Source organism: Odocoileus virginianus, chromosome 30 (assembly GCF_023699985.2).
Source record: "Odocoileus virginianus isolate 20LAN1187 ecotype Illinois chromosome 30, Ovbor_1.2, whole genome shotgun sequence".
In the NCBI taxonomy this organism is placed as follows: Eukaryota; Metazoa; Chordata; class Mammalia; order Artiodactyla; family Cervidae; genus Odocoileus; species Odocoileus virginianus.
Window position 1 is genome coordinate 5,624,463 of NC_069703.1, and position 17,920 is coordinate 5,642,382.

A 17,920-nucleotide genomic window follows, 5' to 3' on the forward strand; every position below is an offset into this window, starting at 1 on the left:
ACTGACTCCTAAAATGTCGATGTTCACTCTTGCCATCTCCTGTTTGACCACTTCCAATATACCTTGATCTGTGGATCTAACATTCCACGTTCCTATGCAATATTGCTCTTTACAGCATTGGACTTTGCTTCCATCGCCAGTCATATCCACAACTGGGCGTTGTTTTTGCTCTGGCTCTGCCTCTTCTTTCTGCTGTTATTTCTCCACTGATCTCCAGTAGCATATTGGGCACCTACCGACCTGGGGAGTTCATCTTTTAGTGTCCTATCTTTTTGCCTTTTCATACTGTTCATGGGGGAGAAAGCTGGATCCCACCAAAAAGAGATATTCCACATCCAAAGGCAAAGGAGAAACCCCAGCAAGACAGTAGGAGGGGTGAAATCATGTTTAGAATCAAACCCCATACCTGTGAGAGATGTTCAGAGGGCTCAAAGAAAACCTTGTGTGCACCAGGCCCCAGAGACTGAGCCAGACGTGTGTTTGAGTCTCCTGCAGAGGTAAGGGTCAGCAGTGGCCTGCTGCAGGGGCAACGGCTCTGGGTGCAGCTACCTGGTCACACAGCCTGTTGCATAAGCCTTCTTGGAGGTTGCCATTAACCTCACCATAGAGCCACTGAGCAGACGACCCACAAACTGCAGAACAATTATACCAAAGAAATTCTCACACTGTTAAGAAAGTTCTAGGACCCACAACAGATTTCCCAACCTGGGGATCTGGCAAAGGGACTGAGAATCCCTAGGGAATTTGACTTTGGAGGCCAGTGGGATTTGATTACAGAACTTACACAGGACTGGGGAAACAGACTCTTGGAAAGCAAGGACAAAACCTTGTGTGCACCAGGACCCAGGAGAAAGGTGCAGTGACCCCACAGGCCCAGACTTGCCTGTGAGTGTCCCAAGCGTCTCCTGGCAGAGGTGTGGGCTGGCAGTGGCCTGCTGCAGGGTCGGAGGCACTGAGTGTGGCAGTGCACGCATGGGACCTTTTGAAGGGGGTCACCATTATCTCCATCACCTTCACCATAGTTTGGTCTCAGGTCAACAACAGGGAGGGAACACAGTCCCGCCCATCAACAGAAAATTGGATTAAGGATTTACTGAGCATGGCCCCGCCCATCAGAGCAAGACCCAGTTTCCTCCCATCAGGAAACTTGCACAAGCCTCTTATTCTTATCCATCAGAGGGCAGACAGAATGAAAGCCACAACCACAGAAAACTAATCAAACTGATCACATGGACCACAGCCTTGTCTAACTCAATGAAACCATGAGCCATGCCATGTAAGGCCACCCCAGACGGGCAGGTCATGGTGGAGAGTTCTGACAAAACATGGTCCACTGGAGAAGGGAATGGCAAACCACTTCAGTATTCTTGCCTTGAGAACCCCATGAACAGTATGAAAAGGCAAAAAGAATGATAGTATTGAATTATAGGGCTTCCCAGATGGCTCAATGGTAAAGAATCTGCCTGCCAATACAGGAGATGTGAGAAATGTGGGTTTGATCCCTGAGTTGGGAAGATCCCTGGAAGTAGGAAATGGCAACCCACTCCATTATTCTTACCTGAAATATTCCATGGAGAGAGGTGCCTGGCAAGCTCCAGTCAAAGGGGTCGCAGAGTGTCCAACACGACTGAGCAAGGCACACATAGGCACTCCACTCCCACAGTGCTGAATATAACCCAAAGAGTAAAATAAATATCCATAAGCTCATACTGCTACAAATAACTGAATAAATAAATAAATGGGAGAAAACACAGCATGTTTCTCTGCACAAAAATTCCAAATAAGAAACGAGGAAAGAGAAAGCCACCATTAAGACAGCATAACAGCTAAATCAGTTCAGTTCAATGTGTGAAAGTTTGAGAAGAAACAGGATATTTGCATAGCCTCAGAGTATCTCTCCCCAAATCCTTATTAGTTACAGAGAGGAACACAGGACGATTAGTGGAGAAATCTAACAGACTTCACCTTAGGAAAGTGATGAACAACAGTAATAAGACAGATGTATCATATATCTCCAAATATGAGGCATCAAAAAGTATACAGTATCACTTCTGTGGTATTCTTTCCAAACTGCATAACCTCAATCTAGCCATGAAAAACCATGACATACCCAAACTGAGGGACATTTTACAAAATAACTGACCAGTAGTCTTCAAGACCCCAAGGTCAGGAAAGACAAAGATCAAGGAAAGAGACAGGACAAGTAAACACAGAATAGGATCCGGGATTATATTCTGACACAGAGGAAAAGAGATTTGTGGGCAAATTAACGTTTGATGAAATCCAAATGAAGTTTGTTGTTTAGTTAATTGTATTGTACTGGTATTAATTTCTCAAGTTTTGATCATTGTGCCATGATCACATAAGATATTAATAGCAGTGGAAGCTGGGTGAAGGGTATATAGGAGCTCTACATACTGTTTTTGCAACTCTTCTGTGAATCTAAAATTACCTGATAATACAAATTTTGTAAAAATTATCTTGGTTGGGATGAAAAATTTTAGTCACTTCTATTGATTCCTTATGTATCCTCCCAGTACTTATTTACACAAATATAAAATTTTTATCCCCTGTTATGCCATAACACCTTGTTTTTTCTTGGAGACTTTCCATATAAGTACATATATATTTTCTTTTCCAGTTTTTTATTATGAATAAAATTTTAAACATAGAGAAAACTGGTAAATATATACCATCACCTCTATTTCCTCATTTTCTTTTATAAATATGTGGTATCCCATTGTGTGGAGTTAACTCAAGTGTATCTCATCTCATAGTTAGATGCTAAAATGTCTGTCTTGATCTACTATTGTCAGAATGGAGTAGAAAATGAGTCAGAGATGGAATCAAATTGAAAAGCATAGGCTTTGAAACCAGACAGATCCAAGCCCAAATAACCATTCTGTCACTGTGTGTATGGCTCTAGGCAATATAACTTCCTCAAATCTCAATTGCCTTATCAGTAAAATGGGAATATAACTACTATATCTTAAACTTACAGTTGGGATCATGTGAGGCAACATATAGTCAGCCTTCCATATCCATGAGTTCCACATCAACAGATTCAACCAACCTCAGATATAAGGTTTTTGGGGAAAAAAAAAAAATTCCTGTAAGCTACAAAAAGTAAAACTTGAGTTTGCTGCAGAGAGCAACTATTTACATAACATTGACACTATATTAGGTATTACAAGTAATCTAGAGACGATTTAAAGTGCAGGGAGGATGTGCATAGTTTACATACAAATATTATCCTATTTTATATAAGGGACTTGAGCATCCTTGGATTTTGATATCCTGGGGGTGGGGGAGTCCTGGGAACAACACCCTGCAAATGGGGAGGGATGACTGTATATAAAACATCCAACTCAGAAGATATTCAATAGATCATACTGTTATTATGATTCAATCGGAAAATTTCAGAAATACCTGGCAGCTGATTTAAGTCAAATTCAAAAACACCCATCTTTCTTCCTTCTGCTGATTATGTCATCCTATTAATACCAAGAGTACTCTTATCTTAGGAAATGTAAAACAGAGCTCCAGCAATATCCCTATAACCTTGACTTTATTCTTAAATTGGATCAACACCACAATGTGAATATCTGTTTGACGACACAATTTAGTTGCTAAAGCTAAGTGACAGAGACCTTGTAAGAAGCACTGCTACCCTAAACTGATTCAACTAACTGATTTATATATTCAACTCTGGGCTGATCACCAGTTCATTAAAAAGTCAGAGAATCCTCCACATTTTAATCTCTATGGGTGAGTCGTGTCTGACTCTTTGCAACCCTATGGGCTGTAACCCTCCAGGCTCCTCTGTCCATGTGATTCTCCAGGCAAGAATACTGGAGTGGGTTGCCATATCCTCCTCCAGGGGATCTTACCAGCCCAGAGATCTTTTATGTCTCCTGCACTGGCAAGCGGGTTCTTTACCACTAGCGCCACCTGGGAAGCCCTTTGGAGAAGGCAATGGCAACCCACTCCAGTACTCTTGCCTGCGCTTTAATCTTTAATAAACCTGAAGCCAATACTTCCATCAGAAGGTCTGGACTGACCACAGAAGGTGAAGAACCAGTTAGTGAATTTGCCATTCTCATTCCTCCATAGTACCACCAACATATGAAAACTTTAATTTTGTGTATGCATTTCTTTTTGTGTTTGCATTTCTTTGTCCACAGAGTACTTTCCAACTCTAAGGGGATGTGGTTGCAGATAACTTTGCTGCCATTTGTGTAATTGCAAAGTTAAATCATTCCCAGGTGAGGAAAAAAGCAGATGCCTTTTCCTGGCCTACAAATAGAATATATAAACAGTCAGGAGAGTGTAGAAGCATTCTGTCTGTAGTAGCATTAAAAATTTATTCATTAATTCATTCACTAAACAAGGATTTACCAAGCTTCTAACTGTCTGTGAGGCCCTGTGCTCACTGTTGAAAATTTAAAAATCAAAATGAAGAGAACAAAGGTCTTGCCCTTGAGTAAATTACAGCCCAATCCAGGGGAGGTAAGACACACTGACAATTATAATTCTGTGAAATAAATACTTTGGGAGGGAATAGAATGCCATTACAAAAGACGTAAATCTTTACATCTGCTTTGAGTTCACCAGAGTGAGGGCATGCCTGGCAGAGCAAGCAGACCCTCCAAGGGCAAAGACAAGCCTGTAGGCATGAATTCAAGGTTCCCTTAGGGGATCAGGTGCATGTGAGGCATGTGGATGAGGCTGAAGCTATTAGCAGTTTGGGCTTCATACTTTTCAATGGAAAATGACAAGTTTAAGTGGGAGCTATTAAATGTTTTTAAGCAAAAGACTAAGATAATCATGTTACTTTCTCAAAAGATCATTTTTGTAATTATATGAAAGATGCTTTGGGAAGAATGATTATAAACCCAGTTAGAACGCTATCATAGTACTGTGATGAGAGAGAAAGTGGTCCTCATGGAATCCCTAGGATTTCCATAGCTGAAAAGACCTTACTTTTTGAATGAGGCCAACAAGTATGAAAACTATTGAGTTGACCAAAAGATGTTACAAAAAAACCCAGATGAACCTTTTGGCTAACCCAGTATTTATCAGTTGAAATCAAGAGGGAAATCAGGGAAAAAAATCAATAGGTTTAGGCACTTAGAAAAAAAGTCTTTTAATATAACAAATTCTCAGGAGTCCAGAAACTGGTTCTCTAACAGATGAAGTAGTTTATTGAAGACTTCAGATTCTTTTCTCTAATTTTGTAATTGCCAAAGTTTTTATATGGTTTGCCAGATGGTAGACAGAGGAAAATAAATTAAAAACACTAAATTTAAACAATTTGGCTCCCTGACTACTGCTTAATATGGATATTCAAGGAGAACCTGAAAATTCTAATTACACTGAAATGTGCAGATTATCTATGTTGTGCATACATATACCCCTTACCTCCACGCATAAATCAGAAGTCACTGCAAGAAAAAAACGTAAGGGAAAATGACTCTGTATTGACGCTCTGAAATACTCTCCCGCTTTTCATATTAAAAGCTTTATATGGTCCCTTCACTTGAATAATATATGAGATGCTCATCTCTTTCACCGGATGGGCTTACAGTTTGAAGAATGTCTTACAGCTGTGGTTTGATGGACATTCATCTCACGCGGGGCTCAACTATCTGACTAAGAACAGCGAGTTCAGTTCAGCCAGCCACTCGCTAAGCAAATGAGGACTCATCTCGGATCCGACTGCATTCATTTGAGGGAGAAATTTATTCTCAGCTGCAGCCCCAGGGAGACGAGAAGAATGGATTCATTGCCCTCGCGCTGGTAAAAGGTTTTTGCTTAAAGCAAAATCGCATTGTCTTTTCACTGTAGAAGACATCGTTAAGTCTGAATTCCCACTCTTAAAAATCAGAAACGACTGCAGTTTTATTCTCAACGCTCTCTCTCGTTGAGAAATACCTACTAATCTGTACACAAGGCAAGAAATAAATTACGCCGAAGAGATAAAACACAAGAGAGCGGATCCCCGGTGTTTTACTCTCGGTCTGACCATCATGATCAAGGATGAAGACGGACTTTGTTGTTTTGTTTTGTTTTTTGTTTTTTCTTTAATGAGAAAAATGTTTGAGCTCGGTTTTTACCATTTTTTAATACTCATTTTAAAAATCTCATTTTCCTATTGTTCAGGAAAACTTGATACTTTCCGTCCTTCTAAAAACATCTTCTTTTCTTGGACTCTGGTCTGCTGTAGGGTGTAAAATGACCCAAAAGCACAAGCTCACGGGCAGGAGAAGCTTAACTCTGCAAAGCTGGCGCCGCAGGACCTCCTGGAGGAGAGTGGGCGGAAACTACCTATCCCGGCGTGCCCGGCTCGCGAGCACAATGGAGCCTGTCGTCATCCGGGTCACGGGGCTGTGCGTTCCGTGCGCGCCGCTGGATTCCGGCCTGGATCCCGCCCGGGGCGGAGGGCCCTGTAGGGCCGGGAAAACTGCGATTCCCGGCATGCCCTGCCACGGGTGCGCCTGCGTACGGGAGCTACCGCGCCGGGGAGCGGGTAGGTATAAAGCGGAGTCTTGGTTCCTTGGAAACCAGCCTGCCTGCGGCCGGACAGAGCCCCGGGCGGCAGAAGGGCTGTGCGGTGGGGCCGCGGGGCCCTGGGAGGTGCGGGGTCCCCGGGGGCGGGCCGGTGCCTCAGATAAGTCCCCCGTCGTCTCTCCCTGTCGCCCTCTCCCCTCGCTGGCGGAGTTTAGTCTCGCCCTCTAGACCTCAGGACCCTGGGGTTTATGGCACTTCTGCGCTGGATTCGGGTGAAAACTGTTTCCATTGACCTGGCTCCAGCGACGGAAGGATAGCCACCACAGGGGGTCTGCAGATAAACCCCAGGACAGCTTTTCATGTTTTCATGTTTCTTTACATGTTAAGTTGGCCTTATAGGTTCCTGGGAAAACGATTTAGACGTTAATTATTTCTTAGTTTTGCCACCTGTTATCTTCCTTCACTTGCTTGTTAGCTACTAATTATGATGAAACAACTTAATTTTTTGCTCAACTATCCCCGTTTGCTACCCTCAATATCCCATGTACTGTCCGGCTCTGGAGGTAGAGTGGTTAAACTATGACCTTAGGTGAAGCTCGAGTTGATCGGACTTGAAAGTCTCACAGTCATCTTGGAGCGCCCAAGGCTAGGTCTTTGAATCTTTTCTGTTCTCTTGTTATCCAGTCTCCACGGCTTTAAAAGCCATGTCTGTATTGACAACTTCAAAATTTATATCCCTATTCCACCTTTCTCTGCTGACTCTATATCTACAAGTTCAGTCATGTATTGGGCATCTTTCCTGTTTTAAATTTAACATTTCCAAAACAACTCTTGATCTTTCCCCCGAAATTTGTTCTTCCTAATAGACTTTATCTCAACTAATGACAACACCCTCCTTCCAGAGCTTCCTTTCCCATGTAATCGATGAGCCAAGCTTGTCTTGAAAGTATGTCTGGACACTGACCTCTTCTTACTTCTTACTGTTCCGTTGGAGCACACTGGTCCTAGTCTTCGGCGTCTCCCCTGGATTATTGTAGTTGCTTTCCAGTGGGCTTTCCTACTTCTATTGTCTTTCTGCCATCTTTCCGTTGTCTTGGCTACCACCTAGGCAGAGTGATCTAGTTAAAAGTTGAGTAAGATCCCAGCACTTCTCCATTCTAAAACCTCCGGGTGCTCTGATAAAGGCAGACCTTTTACAATAGCCTCTGAGGCACTGTGTAACACAGTCCCTCTCACCGCATCTCCCAGTGTTCTGTCCTTCACTTTGTCCTCCCCAGTCAAACTGACCTCCTTACTGTTTGCAGACCCATCAGACATTCTGACTTAAGGTCTTTGCACTATATTCACTTTTTCTGGACTTTTCTGTCTCCAGATATCCACATTCACTCCTGCACCTCCTTCACAGGTCTTTCCTTTAAGTAACATCTCAGTGAGGCTTTCTTTGACCACTGTTTACAACGGCAGTCTGTACCACAGCCTTCATCCCATCTTCTTTCCAACTTTTTCATCATTATACTTAACACAAATGAACAGACCAAACATTTTACTTATTTCTTGAAATGGAATATAAGTTCCAGGAGAGCAGGGAGTTTGTCTCTCTAGATCATGGCTGTATTCCTTGGTGTCAAAACAGTTTCTGGTTCATGGTGGGCATTCAGTAAATGTTTGTTGGACATATGAGTTAATGAAGACAATATTACTGACCAAATTATTTTTTAGTGATTGTGATAAGCAACACTGAGTCCCTGGCCTGTTTTTGGAACCAACAGTATATAGTTGTAGTTATTGCCACGTATAAGAATGGAAGCAGAAGCAAATGTTGCCTTTTCAGAATCACCTGATTTACTAGATATTGCTTATGACATTTGTCTTATTCAAGCCATGCTTTCAGTGAGGTAACCTGAGCTTTTTGAAAATACTTTCCCTAAACATAAGGACAGAACTGTATTAATTTGATAATGACATATTTATGAAAGTAATTGTGAATTAACTTTTTTAAAAAGCGTATATCTTAGTATTTTTATTATTGTTGCTATTGAACTTCAGGACTTAGAATCAAGGCTGCATTCAATGATATTTACTCCTTTTCAGAAATAGCATAGCACAGATATGTTTAAGCCATATAGTCTCTTTGTTAGAATATTAGCAATTAAAGCTTTTTCCTTGTAAGAGAAGTTATGGCTTCTATCCCCTTATGTTAAAGAGTTGAAAGTCTATTATAACTTAGTAACTTATAGAATTGCAAGTCTACTGAATAGAACGTCATAAGGTTCTGGCCACTGGCCTCCAAGTGGCCCGTGGATTGTGTGAGGGCGTGGTATTTCTGTTGCCTTTGCTTGGACCCGCCCGATAAGGGAGGAGAGGCAGGGGTATGAGTAACTGCAGTGAAAGTGAGAGTCTCCCCTGACTCTCAGCCTCAGCTCAGTAGATTCACTTGATCCAAGTCCTTCCTGTACCCTGACCCTCACAGGCTTCGGGGACTTCTTGGTGGACATTAGGCTGTCCTGCTGTCACTGCTGGGCCATCGTTGCCACTTTGTTTCTGAGGATTCTCCTGACCTTAGCCTTGTTTGTTTCCCCGTGTGGAGAGGGGGTGGGGAAGAAGAATTTTCAACTAACCCTGAGACCTGTTTGTAGTAAATCCTCCAAGGGATAATTGGCTTGTTTAGTTTTTGAATCAACCTCTTAAATGACTTGAACCCTAGTGATAGACTAAGAGAATATTTTGGGGACAACGCCATATATTTCATATATTTCACCATAGATCCCCTGCACACCATCAGTTGGTGGCCCAGGCACCTCGATCTCTCCTTCTTTAGGATGAGTTTTCTATAAACCACCTTGTCCCTCAGAGGCTGGGGGCCAAGTTTCTTCTTCCTTTTTGTTTGAGAGTATTTTTTTCTCTCCAGAAGCCTGAGAAGCTCCAGTATAGTTCGGGTTCAGATGGGTGTGAGTGGTGGTGCCAATCAAATTCTTACCTAAATGTATATAGACTTTTCTATTTTCTAAGCAAATGAAGCAACTTGAGTTCTTTTTCATCTTGTTTTTTTTTTTTGGCTGAATGCATGCACACCCTGTAAAGTAATGTAAGCATTTTGTACATACTATGGGTACCTTGAGAAAATAGCAGCAAAACTATGACATTTCAATAATTACATGAAAAAAATTTAAGTGGAAATCTACATCCTACTAAAAATAGATGGGGAACTTGTACTCTATTTTCTGTATTTTTTTTGCCAAAAATGAACTTTTATATTTGTGTTAGTATTTTTGTCTGACTTCTTTTAATCAGACAATCCTTTTTATTATAACCAGCTCCCTGGGCATAACTAGTTGCCCCCAAAATTGCCCTTCCCTCCCATCTCAGACACTGCTTGTCATTTCCTTTATCTCTCCTCCTCATTTCTCTACCACCTGTTACCTGGGACTACTGTGTATCCCAGGAATGCTATTGTTGCAAGAAACAGGGAAGAATGACTAACAAAAGTTTATATTTCTCACATAAGCAAAGTTCGGAGGTTACCAGTTTTAAATGTCAGGTTAATTTGAGCTACTGTGGCCTTTTCCATGTTCTCAGATGCTGGTGGTCCCTGACTGTGTTTATATTTAACAGTGAGGCACTGCATGGCTGACTCTTCTGAGGGCCTTCAGAGCCCTGGGCATCGCACCAGAAGGACTGGTACCACTATTTCTGTTCTTTTTATCAGGGAAAAAAACACCTTCCCAGAAGCTTCTTGAAAAGTGCCTAAAGCCTCACTGGCCAGGATATGTCACATGGATGTGTCAGCTATAAGGGAGGGTGGAGATGTGAACCTTTTCAACTTCTTTTGGAGAGAGGGGACAAAGGAGCCAGCTGTCTATCACAAACCAAATTAAACACCCTTTTCTTTTTCTCACAACCCTTGGCTGATCTCTTTCTGTGTTGGCAGCAGCTGGACAGCAGGTGAAAGAACGTGGATGGAGGGTAAATCCATGCTGTGTGTTTCATTGTTCCTCCTCCAGTCTCTCCCCACCCCCCACTGCTGGTGGTGCCCCCAACCCTGGCCCTAGTGTCATGGCAGTAGAACCAGTCCTAGGGTTTGTCTTGTGGTTCTTCTGTTACCTGAGGAACACTATCTTTGCTCCTGTGGTAACCTGAGCAGGAATCTCGAAATACAGCTTTTTCCCAGAAATGTAGATGAACCTCATTTCACATCTTTGTGTATCCAGAGACTCCACTGGTATCTGCCTGTACTTTTGTCTTCCCCTTTAAGAATGCACTGAAAACATAAGAGCGTCTTTATGCCATATCCTTAAGTTGACTGTTAACAAAGATCTGTTAAAGAACTCAGAAAGGTTATGTGTGTGTGAGAAACGCGTTATGCTTTATAGAGGCACATGGAGAGGCATCTTGGTCAGAAGACTAAAAAGAAAATTTGTACACTTTGACCTTCATCATTCCATTTCCCTTAGCCCCTGGCAACCACCATTCTATTCTGTTTCCATGAAATTGGTTTTTTTTTTTTTTTTTTGGTTTGGTTTTTAGATTCCATATATGAGTGATATCACACATTTCTTTTCCTCTGTCCAGCTTAGTTCACTTAGCACATGCCCTCCAGATTCATCCTGCAAATGGCAGGATTGCCTCTCATGTGGCTGAATAACATTATAAATCACATCTTTATTCATCCAATGAAGGATGTTTAGGTTGTTTCCATACCTTGGCTCTTCTAAATACTGGTCCAGTGAGCATGGAAATGCAGATACCTCTTTACGACACTCGGAGAAGGCAATGGCACAACACTCCATTACTCTTGCCTGGAGAATCCCAGGGACAAAGGAACCTGGTGGGCTGCCGTCTATGGGATCGCACAGAGTCGGACACGACTGCAGTGACAGCAGCAGCTTTAAGATACTAATTTTACTTCCTTCAGATATTTACTCAAGAGGGATTATTTACCCAAGTGGGATTGCTGGATCTTCTGGTAGCTCATTTTTAATTTTTTGAGGAATCTCCATACCGTTTTCCATTATGTCTGTACCAGTTTACATTCCCACCAACAGTGCATAAAATTCCCTTTTCTTCACATCTGTGCCAATGTTTATTGTCTTTTGTTTTTTTAAAAATAGCCATTCTAACAGATGTGAGGTGCTATCTTGGGATTTTGTTTCCCTGATGATTAGTGATGATAAGCATCATTTCATGTACCTGTTGGCCACCTGTAAACCTTCAATAGAAAAGTAGCTTTTCAGATCCTCTGCCCATTTTTTAATTGGATTGTTTCTTGGCTACTCTGCTATATGTGTTCTTTATTTACTTTGGATATTAGCCCTTTAATATGGTTTGTGAATATTTTGTCCCATTCTGTAAGTTACCTTTTCAAATTAGAGGATCTAGTGTATAACATGGTGACTATAGTTAAAATGAGATTGTATACTTGACAGTTACTGTAAGAAGGTCTTTAAGCATTATTGCCACAACAAAAAAGTTAGCTACATTAACTATACGAGGTTGTTAATTTTGTGGATGTAATTATTTTTATTTTGATAAACATTCTTCAAAGTATATGTATATCAAATCACATTGTACACATTGTATATATTCAATTTTGTATTTGTCAACTATGATTTGAGCAAATACCAGGAGATAATGAAGGACAGAGGAGTCTGGCATGCTGCAGTCCATGGGAGTCACAAAGAGTTGGACGCGACTTAGCAACTGAACAGTAACGTTCCTCAATAAAGATTTTTCCTTTTATTTTAGTAAAAAGAAATAGAAAAGCCATTCTCTGGGACCTGTAGGGGAAAGATAGAAGGTAATTGAAGAGCTACTCCAGGATGAAAAAATGTCTTCAACGGCTGTAGCAATATTACGTTGGCAAGAAGCTCAGCCTTTCCACAGTGCCCGCCCCCACCATGGGTCTTAAATCCTGCCATCAATTTTAAGACTTACTTAATTCCTTCATTGGTTCCAGGGGACCATCTTCAGTGCTTGAACCTGAGATACTCCCCACTTCCATTGCCTGGGGGCTGAGGGGAAGAGAGAGTATCTGATTACACACCAGGCTGGGGAGAAAGATGTGTTAACAATATCCCAAGTGGGGCCTTTGTGAGCACACGCTCACAGGTACAGTATTGCTAGTGATGGTTAAGGTGTACAGTCTGTTTAGTGTAGAAATGTCTGTACAGGATGGCGTTACAGGAGAGTGTTAAAGTTTCCACCAGTGATCTTGTCATCGAACTTTGGGAAGGTGATTCAGTGGTGAGAATGCTTTTAAGCTAGTTCTGCTTCTGTAATTAATACCTGAAAGGGTAGTGTCACTACTCCCAATTACTCTTGTGTGGTCTTGAGGGAGGAGTCTGGTAATTTGATGTCAGTAGCTGTAGAAGAGTCTTTGCTATGAAGTTAGTTTGCAAGTTATTTTTTAAAGTCACTGCTTCAAGGTATTTGATAAATCTATTTTATGGCAACTGCTCAGAGGTCCAAGTACTGCAGAGTTGTTTTTATCAGAAAGTTTGGATGTCAACATGTTAAAATGAAAATGGCTGGTAACGAAAGAGGTAATAACTCCCTCAGCCAAGTTATAGATCCTAGTGTATGTCAAATAGTAGCAGACAGGATAGGTTGTGATCAGTAGCGAACTGCCCAACAATCTGTGGCTTGTAACAACGGAAGTTTATTGCTCACTCACACTGTGCGGCATGGATGGGCCAGGCTCTGCTCCCGTCATCTTTACTCTGGGATCTTAGCCTATGGAGAAGGCTCTATCTGGGATGTTGCTCATCTTACAGAGAAGGGAAAAGAAAGAGGTGATGAATGACATGTTGGCTCTTAAAGTTTCTATGTGTGTCTGTCCAATTGCTTCAGTCGTGTATGACTCCGTAACTCCGTGGACCATAGCTCTCCAGACTCCTCTGTCTATGGGATTTTCCAGACAAGAGTACTAGAGTGGCTTGCCGTGCCCTTCTCCAGGGAGCTTCCTGACCCAGGGATCTTCCTGACCCAGGGGCCAAACCCTCACCCTCACCTCCTGCATTGCAGGTGGGTTCTTTATTGCTGAGCCGCCTGGGGAAGCTCCGTAAAGCTTCTACCCACATTTAATTGACCAAAGCAGGACACATGGCCATTTCCAAGCTAAACAGGACAGGGATGTATAATCCTCCACAGGAAGGGGCAGTCGCTATCTTGAACAATAATATAATCAACTACACTAATATTGTAACTTTATTCTCAGGTGCATATGGAAACTGCAATGTCCAGACCAGTCCTCTCTCCAACCCGCATCAATGCTACAGCTTCTGAAACATTCACAGTACTTCAGCAAAGGATGAGAATAGTTGAAGAACAGACCAGTTCTCTGAGGGATGACCTAATAATGTTGGACTTTGGTGACAAAAGGTACCAAATGAAAAATGAACACTGTAGGTTGAGTTTTGCTTCACTGGTTACAATAAGGAGTCACAGTATGGATGGTTTAGCAGTTGAAATAAGTATTTAGAAAAGAATTGAGAAATAACCATTTCAAGTAGGATATTAATTAGAAAATATTTGCAAGATAAAGGGTTGTCCTCCTATAATAGAGCTACTAACACTTCTAAACAGGTATTCTAAGTGTGTTATATATTCAATACTTGATTAAAAACAAGTGTGATTATTTACATAATTAGAAAAAAATTTTATCCTTTTGTAAAGATAGACTTTGATATTAAGATGAACATCTCACTTGATTCATGCCATTAATATGATCTGTATTTTCTTTCTCCAGATTTATTGTAAATTAAAAGAGAGGTTTTTTAAGTCTTAAAAATTCATAGTTTAAAATGGTGCTGCTGCTGCTAAGTCACTTTAGTTGTGTCCAACTCTGTGCGACCCCATAGATGGCAGCCCACCAGGCTCCCCTGTCCTTGGGATTCTCCAGGCAAGAACACTGGAGTGGGTTGCCATTTCCTTCTCCAATGCATGAAAGTGAAAAGTGAAAGTGAAGTCGCTCAGTCCTGTCCTTCTCTTCGCGACCCCATGGACTGCAGCCTACCAGGCTCCTCCATCCATGGGATTTTCCTGGCAAGAGTACTGGAGTGGGGTGCCATTGCCTTCTCCGAGTTTAGAGTAAAGTACTCAAAAAAAGAACTGTGTTTTTCCTTTGTGCTGTGGAAGAAGTTATTCCCATTAAAAGTTAGGTTGTTAAAGGCCTGAGGAATATGGGTGCTTACACAGCCAATATTGAATTTACTGGTGTGATTTTCTTTAAAATTACATATATATATTTCCTGAATGTCTCTTATGAAGATCAAAAATTAGTATGATTGGTGTTACAGCACCTATAGAGTAAATAACTGTTCAGCAGTTAAAAGATTAAAATTGTACCAGTGTTGAGTATGTTAGAACAAAATAGGAATTTTTATTATGTCTTTGTTTAAAAATTTTCTAAGGATGTGAGTATATTGCCTCTATGCTAACTAATTCTTAATTTTCTATTATAGAATTAGCATTTAGCATGTTTTATGTATCACTTGTTTTTACATACCAAGCAGGTTTACGAAAAATTCAGATTAAAATGACCATTAAAATGTTGGTAACTTTTACCTCCCCCCCCCCCCCCCCAACTGGTCTCATCCTGCTTACCTAGTTGTTGTCGTTTGGTTGCTAAGTCACGTCTGACTCTTTGTGACCCCATGACCTGTAGCCCACCAGGCTCCTCTGTCCATGGGATTTACCTAATAGTTCTCTCTGTAGTTAAATTTGCAGAGGCTATCAGATACTTGTTAACTAAAGAACTTACTGTTTGTTCTCAGGAGAAATGCAACACTGACTCAATGCTTTCAGTTTCAGTTCAGTCACTCAGTCCTGTCTGACTCTTTCCAACCCCATGAATCACAGCACGCCAGGCCTCCCTGTCCATCACCAACTCCTGGAGTTTATTCAATCTCATGTCTACTGAGTTGGTGATGTCATACAACCATCTCATCCTCTGTCATCCCCTCCTCCTCCCGCCTTCAATCTTTCCCAGCATCAGGGTCTTTTCAAATGAGTCAGCTCTTTGCATCAGGTGGCCAAAGTATTAGAGTTTCAGCTTCAACATCAGTCCTTCCAATGAACACCCAGGACTGATTTCCTTTAGGATGGACTTGTTGAATCTCCATGCAATCATAGGGACTCTCAAGAGTCTTCTCCAACACCACAGTTCAAAAGCATGAATTCTTCGGTGCTCTTTCTTTATAGTCCAACTCTCACATCCATAGACGACTACTGGAAAAACCATAGCCTTGACTAGACGGACCTTTGTTGGCAAAGTAATGTCTTTGCTTTTTAATATGCTGTCTAGGTTGGTCATAACTTTCCTTCCAAGGAGCAAGCATCTTTTAATTTCATGGCTGCAGTCACCATCTGCAGTGATTTTGGATCCCCCCAAAATAAAGTCATCCACCATTTCCACTGTTTCCCTATCTATTTGCCATGACGTCATGGGACCGGATGCCATGATCTTTGTTTTCTGAATGTTGAGCCTTAAGCCAACTTTTTCACTCTTCTCTTTCACTTTCTTCAAGAGGCTCTTTAGTTCTTTGCTTTCTGCCATAAGGGTGGTGTCATCTGCATATCTGAAGTTATTGATATTTCTCCCCACAATCTTGATTCTAGCTTGTGCTTCATCCATCCCAGCATTTCTCATGATGTACTCTGCATATAAGTTAAATAAGCAGGGTGACAATATACAGCCTTGATGTACTCCTTTTCCTATTTGGAACCAGTCTGTTGTGCCATGTCCAGTTCTAATTCAGTGGTTGGGATTACTTTATAATATTGTTATATTGGCATCTTTGTCCAGGGGCCAATTGGAAACTCCAGAATGTTTAGAACAACCTGTGAGCCAGAACATCACTGGACCTATCCAGAATGAGATAATTTGTTCAGGAAAAACAAATATTTTGTGGAAGAATTGTGAGTTCCTGGTCAATCGAATGTGCCGTCTGGAAAGTCTCATCCAGTCTTTGAAGATGAACATCTTCCGTCTGCAAACCGAAAAGGATCTGAACCCACAGAAAGCAGGTACGGAGAGAAGAGAATCACCAGAAAGTTGGCCTGTGTGGGTGCTTGATGAGCTTGTGATTCCTTTCCTCACCTTCTTTAAGCTGCTTGGTGACCCTTCTGTCCTGTCTGGTAGATTTCCTGAAGGAAAGACTGAATACAATACAGGAGGAGCATTCCAAGGACCTCAAGCTGCTGCAACTGGAAGTGATGAATTTGCGCCAGCAGCTGCGAGATGTAAAAGAGGAGGAAGACAAAGCGCAGGATGAGGTGCAGAGGCTGACTGCGACTCTGGAGATTGCCTCTGAAACAAAGGTTTGTGTCCACGTTCTGGAAGACAAATTCACCATTGTGTGTTAGCTGGAGGAGGCAACAGACCCAAAAAACTGACTTTTAAAAATAGATGATGTTGATGTGAAGATTCTTGACATTTGAAATTTATCGCCATCGATAGTATAAAGCGTTGTGTGCTATTAGTAACTGAATATTTACAGATCTCTTCTATGTGACTTTTGAGGACCCAGAGGTGTGAGGGAGTCTGAGTTCTTCAAAAGCTTATATGCTTACAGGGAGAACAAGGCATAGCAGGAAACTAAAGAGAAAAAATAAGGGTATAAGAAATATTAAAGGACAGTATAGGACAAATGTAAGCCAATATTGCCAGCTAAGTGTTTTATGTTCAGGCGGGTTTGAGAAGATGTACATGTCTTGTCTAGAACAGATTAGGCTAGGCGTCAAAGAAGAGACAGGACCTGAGCTGAACCTTTAGAAGGTAAAGCAGAGAGGTGTGGATATTTCAAAGAGCACTCACAGAGGCAGCAAAAAATAAAGACTAAGGAAAGAAATATGTCTTCCCTCCATAGGCCAGGCAGTATAACAGAGATTGTTTTGTTTAAAACATGTTACTTTGCTTAATCTCTGCAAAACCTCAAGGGTATTATTGCCCTTATATTAGTGATAAGAGGACTGGGGCCCAGAGAGAGGTCACTTCTCTGAGATCACACTTCCCTATATTCTTCCTGTATCTCAGATTTGAACCTGTATCTTTCTGCTGGGTGCAGTCAGGGGGAGATGCATAGGCTAGCCTGACCAGAGTGAAGATTTGTTTCTGTGAAGTAAGTTGGAAAGAGCTAGGGCTAACTTCGTAAAGGATCTCAAAATCAAGAGTAATCAAGTAGTCGGGCTTGGTTTTAGGGGGAGTGACTAGATTTTTTATAAGAAAGTGAAAGTGAAGTCGCTCAGTCGTGCCCGACTCTTTGCAACCCCAAGGACTGTAGCCCACCACGCTCCTCCGTCCATGGGATTTTCAGGCAAGAGTACTGGAGTGGGGTGCCATTGCCTTCTCCAGAGATAAGAAGTGACATAATGAAAATAAGAAAACTAATCCAGAAATAGTATAGGACAGCAG

At 41.6% G+C, this 17,920-nt stretch overlaps 1 protein-coding gene across 5 annotated transcripts in view; it reads left to right on the forward strand.

Annotated features, from left to right (window-relative positions):
• Window positions 1–6,446: 6,446 nt before the first annotated feature.
• The window catches only part of CCDC150 (coiled-coil domain containing 150), a 94,473-nt gene continuing 82,999 nt past the window's right edge, over window positions 6,447–17,920 (forward strand). For 3 of the 5 annotated variants that reach the window (XM_020891812.2, XM_070458483.1, XM_020891815.2), the window contains exons 1-4: window positions 12,656–12,750; window positions 13,724–13,887; window positions 16,313–16,533; window positions 16,649–16,827. In XM_020891812.2, coding sequence (XP_020747471.2) covers window positions 12,679–12,750; window positions 13,724–13,887; window positions 16,313–16,533; window positions 16,649–16,827 — 636 coding nt within the window. In that variant the 5' untranslated portion in view covers window positions 12,656–12,678. Of the gene's footprint in view, window positions 6,530–6,582; window positions 6,637–12,655; window positions 12,751–13,723; window positions 13,888–16,312; window positions 16,534–16,648; window positions 16,828–17,920 lie in introns of those variants that run through there. The other 2 variants (XM_070458482.1, XM_020891813.2) reach the window with 2 other exon arrangements.